The 13,578-nt window shown below is 50.0% G+C and overlaps 1 protein-coding gene across 1 annotated transcript in view; it reads left to right on the top strand.

The window, feature by feature from the left end:
- Positions 1-2,126: 2,126 nt before the first annotated feature.
- Positions 2,127-13,578, top strand: part of LOC149328687 (transmembrane protease serine 11D-like) — a 50,055-nt gene continuing 38,603 nt past the window's right edge. Inside the window, exons 1-2 of the mRNA XM_089559632.1 lie at positions 2,127-2,222; positions 13,066-13,099. Coding sequence (XP_089415758.1) covers positions 2,127-2,222; positions 13,066-13,099 — 130 coding nt within the window. The remainder of the gene's footprint in view (positions 2,223-13,065; positions 13,100-13,578) is intronic.

Raw genomic sequence — 13,578 nt, 5'->3', positions numbered from 1 at the left:
TTATTGTTTTCCCTTTCGTCTGTATTTGTCTTTAATTCTTTTATTTAATTAAAATTACGCTTCTGTGTTTTGTTCATCCTGTCTGGTTTTTGTTACACGAACCTGCCTGCAATAGCCTCCCGCGTCTGATCGCGGCAGTGGCGCAGCAGGATGCTTCTCCGGGGATTTTTTGCTCACAATGCCGACGCCGCCGACGATGACGACGAGCCTTAAGTCTATCTCTTTACCATGTAGACGATTAGTTTGGTTTATGGGGTTTAAGGTCCCAAAGCGACTCAGGCTATGAGAGACGCCGTAGTGGAGGGCTCCGGAAATTTCTCCCACCTGGGGTTCTTTAACGTGCACTGACATCGCGCAGTACACGGGCCTCTAGAATTTCTCCCCCAAAGAAATTCTAGCCGCCGCGGCCGGGATCAAACCCGCATCTTTTGGGTCAGCAGCCGAGCACCATAACCACTGAGCCACCGCGGCGGCATGTAGACGATTAGACAAAGCACATATCCGCATGTGGTGGCTGTCAACGGGACATTTATTTTTGCTCTTTATTTATACTGTTGTAAACTTCACCCCATGGATATGTGCTTTGTAGACGATTAGACAAAGCACATATCCATGGGGTGAAGTTTACAACAGTATAAATAAAGAGCAAAAATAAATGTCCCGTTGACAGCCACCACATGCGGAATCGAAGTGCCGGCTTTGGAGGAGGTGGTCGTCATCGCGGCGCTGGCTCGATAACAGCAGGTACGGAGCGACGATTCACTCGTCCTGATGAGGAACACCGGCCCTTCGCGCTCTCAACCAACATTTCGGGGGTCTTCCACCACCTGTCTCCCACTGACTGTGTCTCCACGGCCATGCGGCGCCCACAGAGACCCTGTTCCACTTCGCCCCGACATGGTTATCAGAACAGACTGTGAGTGACAAGCAGGTGGAGAAGGAAAAGTTTGAAGCGATGAACCCCGGTATCCTCTGGTTCGTAGTGGCGTGCAGTAACATACACTGCAAGAATGTGCCTCAAATGTTTGTGATATTTGTATTCCCTTTCTATCGATAATTTTGCTTTTCCGCTGCAACTCTTCCAGCTGCTGACGCAAAAGGTAGACAGCCATGACTCATCTTGATCGAATCTCGACCATTCTGCATTAATAGCTCGACGTACGCGAGATCAAACGTGACAGAACCTGGGGACATCGTCTTCTGGAAATGCAGGCACCGATCGTCTCACTTTAGCCTTTTGCTAATGTCTTGCAGAACATGGGCCCTTGGAGCCTGCTGCTCCCTAGGGTTACTTTGGGAGAAAATGCGATACCAGAATTTTTAATGCAGTTATTGGATTTTTGGCGACATTTTATTGCGCACTTCTGCATGCGATGCTAGAAATATTTCAAAGGGGCTCACTGCCAGCCACGCCGATTTGCTCTAGCCAAAACAGTCTATTAATTTTCACGCTGTCTCTGCCAGACCAACGCAGGAGACCATGTAGTCGCAAAGTCGAGTTGAATTTAACACGGAGGCGTGTAAAAGAGGAGAAACAACACGAGATGTCCTGCTTGAAGAAACATCGGAAAGAACTGCGTGGCGGAGTGCATTGAACGTTGTAAAAGAACTGTACACACACGTATGTGATATCAAGAAAACAACAAAAAATATTTTGTAACCTCTGATAAATAACCAGCACATATGTCCTTTATACCACGCGCGTAAAATTAAACGCTCGGCTTGCTTGCTGATTCCCTGCAATTTATGTTAGCCACGTCCCGTGCTTTAATTGTCCATTGCCCAAGAACAGAGTTTTTAGGAGCTTTATTAGTTTGATCGCAGCTGTAGACGTGACTTACAAATGAACATTTTTCCATACAAACCCAACATATAAAGCACGCATGCGCGTCCACGTCGTATTCCGATTTCTGTTAGCCGCAGGCATGCCGAACTTATACGCCGCTTCCAAGCTTTTATTGTGCACGTCTGGCGAGGAGCTAGACAAAAGCTGTCCAGGCCAGCAAATATGTGGAAAAATTTGTGAGACCTAATCGACGAAGCGCAGCCTGGTATGATCTAGGGACAAATCGTAGGGTGGAGTGATTGTGTTTCTATATCCGTAGAGTCTGTACGTTTGCAACGATATGAGACCCGTCTGCAGAGGGAACTCCGGGTTCCAGGCGCTTTCGACGACACTTTTGCTTTTGGTCTTTCTTCTAGCGGGCCTTACCGTAAAGGGGGTAAGTTCTCGTTTCTAGACAAATGTTCGCGGAACGGCTGTGCAAAAATTATTATGCTAACAACTCAGTGTCGACTAAAGAATCACCGAAAGACATTTTTTTTTGCTGGTTCTTAAAAAATTACGATTTTATTCACTGCGATTTGAAAAGAAATCTGCAGCTATGTTTGAAACACATGAAAGACAGTATAATGGTTCATGCATTGACTGATGAATCCCTTATTTAGAAAAAGAAAACAATATTCCTTGCGCACTTTTTACCTGCACCACTTTGTAAATTCTGACATGTCCCTGCAGTTTTTTATAGCATTTTTACATTATTGTCTGATCTTTGCCGGGATTACTGAAGGCTAAAAGGAAAGAATGTTTCAAGCACTATTTGGTGTGATTGCTTGCGTTTTTTTCCGCTTTCAGCCCAATATTTAAATCACAGGCGACCCGTGATAAAGCTTTACCTCCATCATCACTAAGGCTATGTGGTAAACGAAAAAGTTCTCAACAAACCAGTTTCAAGCTTTATTCGGTAAATATCGCTTGTTAACGGAACGAAACGAAATAAGCATAAAAATGAGTGGCATGAACTCCTATCTCGTACATGACTTTTGCTTATAAACTCGTTCCTCATACGCGTGCAGCTCAACATCATTGCAGTGTTTACTTCCAAGCAGATAGATGCCTTTTAACATTGGACGCCCAAATTCGGAAGCAGCAACTGGCTCACCGCGTTTCCGATTGCATTAATCACGACAAAGTCCCCACCATCCGCATGCATTACTGCGCATTCAGTTAAACGGCGAGTTGAGCTAGTTGGTACATCTTGAGAAAAAAACAGCGCCTGTCCCGTCGTTTTCTTTTCTTGCGTCCCTGTTCCTGCGCTGTTTTTTCTCAAGATTACTGCGCATCTTAACGCTTTCATTCCCCTGACAGCCAAGGACCGGAATCGCCTTCCTGCCGACGCAGTTCACCTCACTATGCAACTCGCTTCAAAGCGTTTATTGAAAAATCATCGACATTCTGTAAGGAGCCACCCCTCATGTATTAACCCAGCAGCGCCATTGTAGATATCAATAACTGAATAAATTAATAAATAAACCTGCCTAGCACAGGGTATCCCGTATTGCTGATCCAACGGCGCCGTGAGAAATGCGTCACCTGCAACAGCGTCGTTGGCTCCCAATGCAAACATCGTAAATACACAATATGCAGGATATGAGAAAGCTGTATAGGTTTCCTTTGTAGCCGTTTGGCTGCGCTCAGGTGGATGTCAGTGAGTAGTTACTCCTTTATAACACGAGAGGAGATTCGAAATGAAATCGCCTTCTCTTTGTTCTGTCAACGTTTAGCAGACAACCTAACCATCCTAAACGTCATTAATATTGCCACGTGTCATTGTAGTGTTTGTTCGTTCACGCTCAAGGCTGCAGGAAAGGGTAGTTATCACTTTTTTTCGTGACGCGAGAAGCGACTAGACTAATCTCGATTGATCGCAGCCATGAAAGGCTGCATCTAGGTTTTTCCAGATTACTGTAGATGATCTTGACCTGTTATCTGGAAGTTTCCTTACCGGCTTTAAATTGAGCAATGCCAGCGATGCCGCGAGCGGCGGACATTCGTAGTTCGACGACCGCCGAGCACGCCTGTTGCTTACGCCGCCGCCGAGTGATTCAGTTCTTTTGAGGGCGGAAGTCAGCCCAAATAAAGAGCTGCGTTTGCAAGTATTTGTTGCTGTCTTCCTGACCGCTGGACTGCCGTCACTACAACGTGACATCTGGTGGAGGTGCTGGGTAGCCTTTCATGTTCCGGACACCCCCCTACAAGTCGTGACGCAGCCCTTTGAGTCACTTACCGCAGGACCTGAGTCCAGTCCACCGCACAAGCCGACGTCTGCTAGGAGACGCACCTGAGTTCGGGATTCTGCCGGACCCTACCCGGAAGCGAAAGCCAGTAGCAACGTCCACCATGAGCTTGCCCCAGACGACGACTCCAATCATTCTTCACCAGCCCCGGGTACCACCAACATTCGACGCTTCGCCTGGCGCCGACCCCGAAGAATGGCTGGAACAGTTCGACCGTGTGGCTATCTTCAACAACTGGGATGATGCTACGAAACTTAGGTACGTCTTCTTCGCCTTGGAGGGACCTGCAAGAATCTGGTTTGAGAATGAGGAAGCTAGCCTCACGCACTGGGAAACCTTCAAGGAGCAGCTTCTGAAGATCTTCACGAACGTCGTGCGAAAGGAGAGAGCCCAGCAGCTGCTACAGTCTTGCATACAACATCCAAACGAGACCGTTGCGATGTACACTGAGGAGATGAAGCGTCTCTTCCGGCGTGCCGACGCAGATATGAAAGAAGAAGAAAAAGTAAAGCTTCTTATGCGAGGAGTCAAAGAGCAAATATTTGCGGGCCTCGTACGGAACCCACCCAAAACCGTTGCGGATTTCGTCTAAGAGGCATCCACCATGGAAAAAACTCTTGATGCCAGAGGCCGCCAGTACGACCGCCAGCAGCGCTTTTTGTCAACAAGCTGCATGGACACCGCTAATATCGATAACCTGCGGGAGGTTATACGTGAAATTGTGCGAGAAGAGCTCCGACGATTGCTGCCAACCGGAACGCGTCCGCAGCTTTCATCGCTCACAGACGTCATCCGGGATGAGGTTCAACAGTCCTTGGGAGTGACGCCGACAACCACGCAGCCTCTGCAGCCCACAGCCATAACTTACGCCGCAGCTGTGCGCCGTCCTGCACCTCGACGACGGGACCCAAGCCCCTACGCCCTCAGCCAGCTGCGTTGGACCGCCGCCCTCTCGCCCCAACCCGCCCGTCCTACGAGCATCGCACACAGCCGAGGAAATGCGACGAGTGGAGAACTCCAGACCAGCGCCGCCCACTATGCTTCCACTGTGGCGAGGCCGGTCACGTCCTCCGGCACTGCCCATACAGAAGACTGGGCATCCGAGCGTTCTCTTACGACACCCCACGACCCCGACCCCGCCAGCGACCAGCCGAAATCGAAGAGTTTTTGCGTCGGGAAGAATGCTCATCGCCGAGCCGCCTATCACGTTCCCCGTCGCCATCGTCACCACGCTTTGTGTCTCATAACCGAAGTTACGCCGTGCGTGGACGCTCCCCCAGCCCCCGAAGGTTAAACTGAATAAAGCAGCCTCTGGAGGTGAGGTTGCTTCTAAGCGCAATGACAAAGATCCTCCATCGACGAGTACTCAAGACCATGCCTCAACTACGACGACAACACCGACGACGACGACGACGACGACGACGCGGCCAGACTTGAACCTTATACCACCGCTCAGAGAAATAACGTCGGAATACGCCCACCGCAGTCTCACTGCCCGACGAAGCCGAGATCGGACACCGAAGACAACGTACAATACGAGAACGCGAACAAGTGACCTTGAAGTTACGGTCGACGGTCACGCGGTTACTGCCTTGGTCGACACGGGAGCTGACTACTCAGTCATGAGCGGGCCACTCGCTGTCCGACTCAGGAAAGTGACAACTTGGGATGTCCCGCTGATCCGCACCGCAGGTAGTAACCTTATTACGCCGTCAGGACGCTGCACCGCGAGAGTTACAGTAAATGGGCGAACCTATGCTACAACCTTCCTAGTACTACAGAAATGCTCGAGAGACGTGATTTTGGGAATCGACTTCCTGAATGAAGATCGGGTGATCATCGACCTTCGATCCAAGTCGGTCAAGCTTTCCACGGACAAAGCCATATATGCCGCGACAACAGCGACTCATCACATTGCCTTAAACGTCCTCGACGAAGCATTGAGCGTGCCGCCCCGATAAAGTGTCGTCGCCTCCATAGGCACTGGAGACATTGACACTGCCGAAGGCGTCGTCGAAGGGAACACCCAGTTACTCTTTGATCGAGGACTGGGCGTCGCAAGGGGAGTCGCCCAAATCCGAAATGGCCAAGCCCAGGTGTTGCTAACCAACTTCACCGAAGAATACCGGCATCTAAACAAAGGTACGACTATCGCTTTCCTCGACGAGCTGGCAGACATCAGAGACGTATTTGCCCTACCCGACCAACCCGCAGAACCATCAGACCAAGGCCATCAACCCACGTTCGACATCAACCCAGCATTACCCCGGAGCAGACAAGACCAAATACGCAGTCTTTTTCAAAGGTACAGCGATTGCTTCTCATCAGCATTGAATTTGCGACGAACCCGGCTTGCCAAGCACCGCATTGTCACAGACGAGCACGCCCGACCACTGCGGCAGAGCCCCTACCGCGTATCGCCGATAGAACGCAAAGCTATCCGCGAGAAAGTAGAGGAAATGCTACGTGACGACGTCATCCAGCCGTCAAGGAGCCCCTGGGCAGCACCAGTTGTCCTAGTGAAAAAGAAAGACGGCACCCTTCGCTTCTGCGTCGATTACCGCCGCCTGAACAGCATTACGAAGAAGGATGTCTACCCCCTCCTCCGCATCGACGACCCACTGGATCGGCTATGCAACGCTAAGCACTTCTCATCGATGGACCTGAAGAGCGGCTACTGGCAAATTGAAGTCGACGAATGAGATCGCGAGAAGACTGCGTTCATCACGCCAGACGGACTCTTCGAGTTCAAGGTGATGCATTCGGCCTCTGCTCTGCCCCAGCGACGTTCCAGCGAGTAATGGATACGGTGCTCGCAGGCTTGAAGTGGCAGATTTGCCTCGTCTACTTAGATGACGTTGTTGTCTTCTCCTCAATCTTTGAAGATCAACTCAGAAGGCTTCGGATAGTGCTGGAAACGATCAAGTCTTCAGGCCTGACACTGAAACCAGAGAAGTGCCACTTCGCCTACGAGGAGCTGCTGTTCCTTGGTCACGTCGTAAGCAAGGATGGAGTTCGCCCAGACCCCCAGAAGACGGCTGCGATCGCAGAGTTTCCACAGCCTAATGACAAGCAAGCTATACGCAGATTCCTTGGATTGTGCGCTTATTACCGGCGATTCGTCAAGAACCTTTCGCGGATCGCTGAAACTTTGACCCAACTTACCAAGGCTGACGTGCCTTTTAAATGGGAAAGGCCGCAAGAGGAAGCTTTCAACGAGCTGAAGCGCCCCTTACAGTCCCCTCCTGTGCTCGGGCACTTTGATGAAAACGCCGAAACCGAAGTTCATACCGATGCAAGCAGTGTGGGCTTAGGAGCGGTCCTCGTTCAGAAAAATGGCAGACAGGAGAAAGTTATCGCGTACGCTAGCCGTTCACTGTCGAGAGCCGAAGCCAACTATTCGACGACAGAAAAAGAATGTCTCGCCATTATTTGGGCCACGTCCAAATTTCGCCCCTATCTATACGGACGACCATTCAAGGTTGTGAGCGATCACCATGCTCTGTGCTGGCTGGCCAATTTGAAAGATCCCTCCGGCCACCTTGCTCGTTGGAGCCTGCGTCTTCAAGGATTCGACATAACTATAGTCTACAAATCTGGCCGCAAACATTCCGATGCAGACTGCCTATCTCGAGCCCCCGTAGACGAAGCACCGGAAGAGGAAGACGACGACGCTTTCCTAGGACCGGTAAGCGCCAGCAGTTTCGCGCAGCAGCAGCGCTCGGATCCTGAGTTGCAAAGCCTAGTTGATTATTTGAAAGGCAAGACCGCATCGCCTCCCCGAGGGTTCAAGCGCCAACTGTCGTCCTTCGTCCTTCACAATAATGTCCTCCTGAAGAACTTCACGCCCAACAGGACAGCACATCTTCTTGTCGTGCCCAAGAATCTTAGGCAAGAAATTATGCAGGCATGTCATGATGAGCCGACTGCGGGGCATCTCGGGATTGCTCGCACGTTGCACCGCATCCAGGAGAAGTACTATAGGCCGCGGCTAGCTGCCGACGTTTCCCATTATGTGAAAACGTGCCGTGAGTGTCAGCGACGCAAAACGGCTCCGATTAGACCAGCCGGACTCCTGAACCCCATAACACCTCCAACTAAGCCCTTTCAGCAAATATGAATGTACCTCCTCGGCCCCTTTCCGACTTCATCATCAGGTAACAAGTGGATCATCGTGGCCACCGACTACATGACCCGATACGCCGAAGCAAAAGCGTTGCCTAATGGTACCGCAACAGAAGTCGCAAAATTTTTTGTCGAACAAATTCTCCTGCGACACGGCGCCCCCGAAGTGCTCATCACAGACAGAGGGACGGCATTTACAGCGGAGCTGACGCAAGCCATTTTAAACTACAGCCAGACAAGCCATCGGAGGACCACTGCCTATCATCCACAAACCAACGGACTCACAGAGCGTCTGAACAAGACCATCGCAGACATGCTCTCCATGTACATCGACGCCGAACACAAGACGTGGGACTCCATTCTGCCCTACGTGATCTTCGCTTATAATTAGGGCCCGGAAATTTAGGCCCTAAAGACCCCTGAAATAGCCAGGCATCTAGGCTCTAAAAAATATTGAAATAGGCTTTCTAAAGCACAACATGGGCGCTTTGAATAATACTCTTTATTCATAAGTACAAGATTTGTAAGTCAAGCACGGAGCATGCGCAGCCCTCAACTCGAGCAATAAAGCGCATTCTCAGGTTTTCGAACTTGAAGCTGCTTCGGTTTTCGCTAAGCATAACTCTGTACTTTAAAAGATCATTTTGACATTACATGAACTTAGTGGCGCGAACCTAAAACATGAGTGTTGATAAAGGCTTAGACCTTCAGGTGATGTGGCCGTATCGTCTCTGCGTAGAAAGTCTCTAATTTGGGAAATTGTTTCTAGGCATTTATTTTTTCTATCAATTGCTGCATCTTCGTAGCAGCAGCAGAGCCCTTTCCTTCCAGGCCCCGAAGTGCTGCTGGTACTTCTGCCACTACCTTAAACGATTCATCTATTGAGAGTCCAGCCTTTTCCAACTTCTTCATCCTTTCCGTCAATGTTGAGAAGTTTCCACTAATGTATTTCAGGTCTCTTTCTAAACACGCCTCTTGCTACACTTTGAGATGAACACTTCGTTACACTACGTTCTCGTTACAATTCGAGAAAAATGTTCGGTGAGACCCGCGCCTTTTGTGCGTGCATCGGCGCGCGTCTCTCACCATACATAGACAGATGTCTCAAAAGTGAAAAACGGCACCGAGGACCGAAGTGCCGCATTTAGGCATTTATAGGCAAAAAGTGCGGTTAAATATGTAGTATTTCCTAAAAAATGACAAAAAGGCAGGCAAGTGCAAAAATCCCCCGTTTAGGCATTCATAGGCATGTTTAGGCAAATGCCTAAATTTCCGGGCCCTACTTATAATACTACCGTCCAGGAGACAACCAGGTTTACACCATTCCAGCTGGTATACGGCAGGAAGTCCACGACAACACTCGACGCAATGCTCCCGCACGTTTCTGACGAAGACAACCTCGACGTCGCCGCCTACCTTCATCGCGCCGAAGAAGCCCGAAGACTTCCGCGGCTTCGCATTCAAGACCAGCAGCACACCGACGCCCGACGCTACAATTTGCGCCGACGAGACACGCATTACAAGACAGGTGATCGTGTTTGGATATGGACGCCAGTTCGCCGCCGTGGATTGAGTGAAAAGTTGCTGCGACGCTACTTTGGCCCGTACAGGGTTCTCCGTCGCATCGGTGACCTCGACTATGAAGTCATCCCCGACGGCACGACAGCATCTCAGCGACGCCGCTCCCGCCCGGAAGTCGTACATGTCGTACGCCTGAAGCCATGTTATGAACGCTAAAGGACTCGAATTTTGCATTCTCCGTGTTTATTTGCATTTTAAAGCATCGAGACGATGCTTCTTTGGAAGGGGGGTAATGCCACGTATCATTAGTTTGTTCGTTCACGCTCAAGGCTGCAGGAAAGGGCTGTTATCACTTTTGTTCGTGACGCGAGAAGCGACCAGACTAATCTCGATTGATCGCAGCCATGAAAGGCTGCATCTAGGTTTTTCCAGATTACTGTAGATGATCTTGACCTGTTATCTGGAAGTTTCCTTGCCGGCTTTAAAGTGAGCGATGCCGCGAGCGGCGGACATTCGTAGTTCGACCTCTATGGTTCGACGACCGCCGAGCACGCCTGTTGCTTACGCCGCCGCAGAGTGATTCAGTTCTTTTGAGGGCGCAAGTAAGCCCAAATAAAGAGCTGCGTTTGCAAGTATTTGTTGCTGTCTTCCTGACCGCTGGACTGCCGTCACTACAACGTGACAATATCGTACATTAACAGGAGTAATTTATTCAATATGTAATGAGCGTTATTGCAAATACACTATCGGAAAAGCGACACCAAAATTTAGGTATAACATGGTGCTATTTTATGACGGTGTTGAGTGTTCAGATGCTTTCCCGAATTTCTGCAGCGAAATTATGTCTTTAATGGCAAACTTTTTTTTCGCCTTGAAAGTACTAAGAGCGAGATGGTGTTCACAGAGATGACGGCGCCTATGCTTGACTGGTGTAGGCAGTGCATTTGTGTCGAATGCTGAATCAGCGAGTAAAATCAGTGATCATGTACCTTAGTTAGAATGAACAAGTTAGTGGTAATAATTAAAAAGCTCATTTTTCATTTACACAGCTTCTTTTTTTATGCTAGCAACCTGCTTCTGCAATGTCAAATGCAAACCATACTTTCATGCGCTTTAGTATTATTGAGCCATGTCGACAGACTAAGGGCAAGATGTCTAACCGTTCATGAGCACTGTTTGCGCAGTGCAAATTGCTTTTTGCTGTGAATGCTGTGAAATTTCTGTGAACGCAGCTCTCATCGTTTAAAGTTTCAGGTGTACAGTCTGCTAACCTCAGTGCCACCTGTGCAGCGCACGTTCTCTATGCCAAAAAGCTCGAGTTCCTCGTAACGATACAAACAATTTATTTATTTATATATTTAAGCACCCTAAGGGCCCGGCTCGGCATTACATAGGGGAGGGGAGCAAATAACAAAATTACTCAAGGGTTCACTTCATACATAATACAAATATAGGAAAAACAAGAATGAAAGAACAAAGCATGAATTATCAAAGTGGGCCGGTTTTATACATCGTGGGCATGGTGCAGTGTGCAGAAAAAAATTTACCACTCATGGCTCAATAATTTCTTCTTTTGAGCCAATGCGGTTGGAATTTGATGACACCTTCTTGGGACTCGCTGAAACTCCTCAAAAACCTGAGCTCCATATCTCATACTGAGAGACTTAATGTTGCCCGCATCAGCTTGGAATGCAACTTCAAATGCGAAGCCAGGTCGAAAATTTCGTAGAAAAAAAATAACCTTTAGGGCACGTTGCCTGGCTACTCGTTATACTGGTATTCGTTCTTAGCCGACGCACCATGCACACGTCCACAGGCTTCCAGAATTTTCTGTGAACTGGTTTGACTGGCTGTACAGAATTGAGTTTTAGTTCGAAAGCACTACATCACGAGGTCTAACTGGCTCCCCGAAATTTGTGTCAAGCTTGACTGTGAGGGTAGCCTTGCCCAAACCATAAATAAATAATACAAATATTGCTGCTACTCGGATTCGAAACCGCGGTGGCGGGAACAAATCAGCTTCGCTGGCCAGTGCGCGAGAGCGATTGGTTTCCTGTCCTATATCCTTGCCAGCCTTTTAGTTCTGCTATGTTTTCTATTAAGTTTGTGCTACGTAGCGCCTACCTTGGTGCTCTGTAAACATTTTTGTGTACACACACACACACACACACACACGCACGCACGGACGCACGCACACACACACACGCACGCACGGACGCACGCACACGCACACACACACACACGCACGCACACGCACGCACGCACACACACACACGCACACACACACGCACGCACACACACACACACGCACATACACACACGCACGGACGCACGCACACACGCACGCACGCACACGCACACACGCACACACACACACGCACGCACACACACACACACGCACACGCGCACACACACATACGCACACACACACACGCGCGCACACACACACGCACACACACACGCACGCACGCACACACACGCACGGACGCACGCACACACACACACACACACACACACACACACGCACGCACACACACACGCACGGACGCACGCACACACACACGCACGCACACACACACGCACGCACGCACGCACACACACACACACGCACACGCGCACACACACACACGCACACACACACACATCCTTTCGGTACCTAACTATGTAGAATAAATGCTATGCTATCGCCGCCGCCGATTGCTCCTCGTGTTAAACTGCAACACACTCTCGCGTTGTGCACTGCACATCGTCGTCTTCATCAACTAATACTACTATCGAACTAATATCGTCGCCAGACGTGCCGACGACCAAGCAAAGCAAAACCATGAGCCAACCAGGCTGAACGCATGCTTTCGCACGTCTACTCGGTTTAAATACGTTAAAACCCTTCCACTTTTTTCTTCGCATGCAGCCGCATCCCTAAACGTATTGTTGCCGACTGCACGTACAGTGGTGAGCAGCCTTGTCTAGAGCGCTTGAGCAGTGCGCACTTGGTAACAAAAACCGAAATTAGAGAGCAGCCCCTCATTACAGGGCAAAGTTTTCGTGCCTTCTTTGTTTACGAGGCTATCTGGCGCTACTTCTGTGCAAGCGTTGCAGCTGGACCCTAGAGGCTGCCACAAAATCTGTATTTGTTTGCAAGGAAGTGCACCTCCCGAGCGCCCTAGACTGTATGAATGACGACTGCCCCTTTCAGTGCCGTAGAGTAGCCCTAAAACCTCTTCCGTACAATAGCTTTCCTAAACGCTCTGGTTCACGCACAACACTTCATATCTGCAAACAAGAACGTAGACAGTGGCACTCGGGAGGTTAACAGCGTATGCGCCTACTCTCTGCTTACAGGTTCACGGCGACGCGTGCACCATAAACCCCAAGAGTAAGTAAATTCCCTCTGCCGTCAAGAATGGCTGGCGTCTCTTTTGAAGCGAAAAGCTTCACTAGGCTCGTCAACACCGGTTCTGGCGTGCACCGTGATCAATTTTAGCCACAGATGCGCATGCGCGAAACCGAGCGACGTCATGCGGAGCGCAGGTGGCCGCAGCTACCGCAGCCGTCGTCGCCGCCGCGCGCTGACTCCGTCGTCTGAGCGTCGCCGCTTCTCCTCCTCGCCACCTTTTACCCTTCGCCGCTGCCGCGCTGCCGCGCTGTCGCCGCTGCCGTCCCAAGTCCCAAGAGGAGAAGGTTCTTTCGCAAGGCGTTGCGACAACGCGTGAGCGGCGGCGACGGCCATTGAAGAGGCGGCCATCCTCGCCACCGTTTGACCTTTCGCCGCAGCCGTGCGCAGTGCACATTTGAAAGGAGGGGTATATAAGGCGCGCTTGCCCAAAAACAGGCTCAGACACTCGCCATGGAAGG

The sequence above is a fragment of the Amblyomma mixtum genome, chromosome 9 (assembly GCF_055824585.1).
Source record: "Amblyomma mixtum isolate Tamu chromosome 9, ASM5582458v1, whole genome shotgun sequence".
Classification (NCBI taxonomy): domain Eukaryota; kingdom Metazoa; phylum Arthropoda; class Arachnida; order Ixodida; family Ixodidae; genus Amblyomma; species Amblyomma mixtum.
The sequence above is the reverse complement of the archived record's forward strand: the minus strand, read 5'-3'. Positions and strand labels throughout refer to the sequence as shown.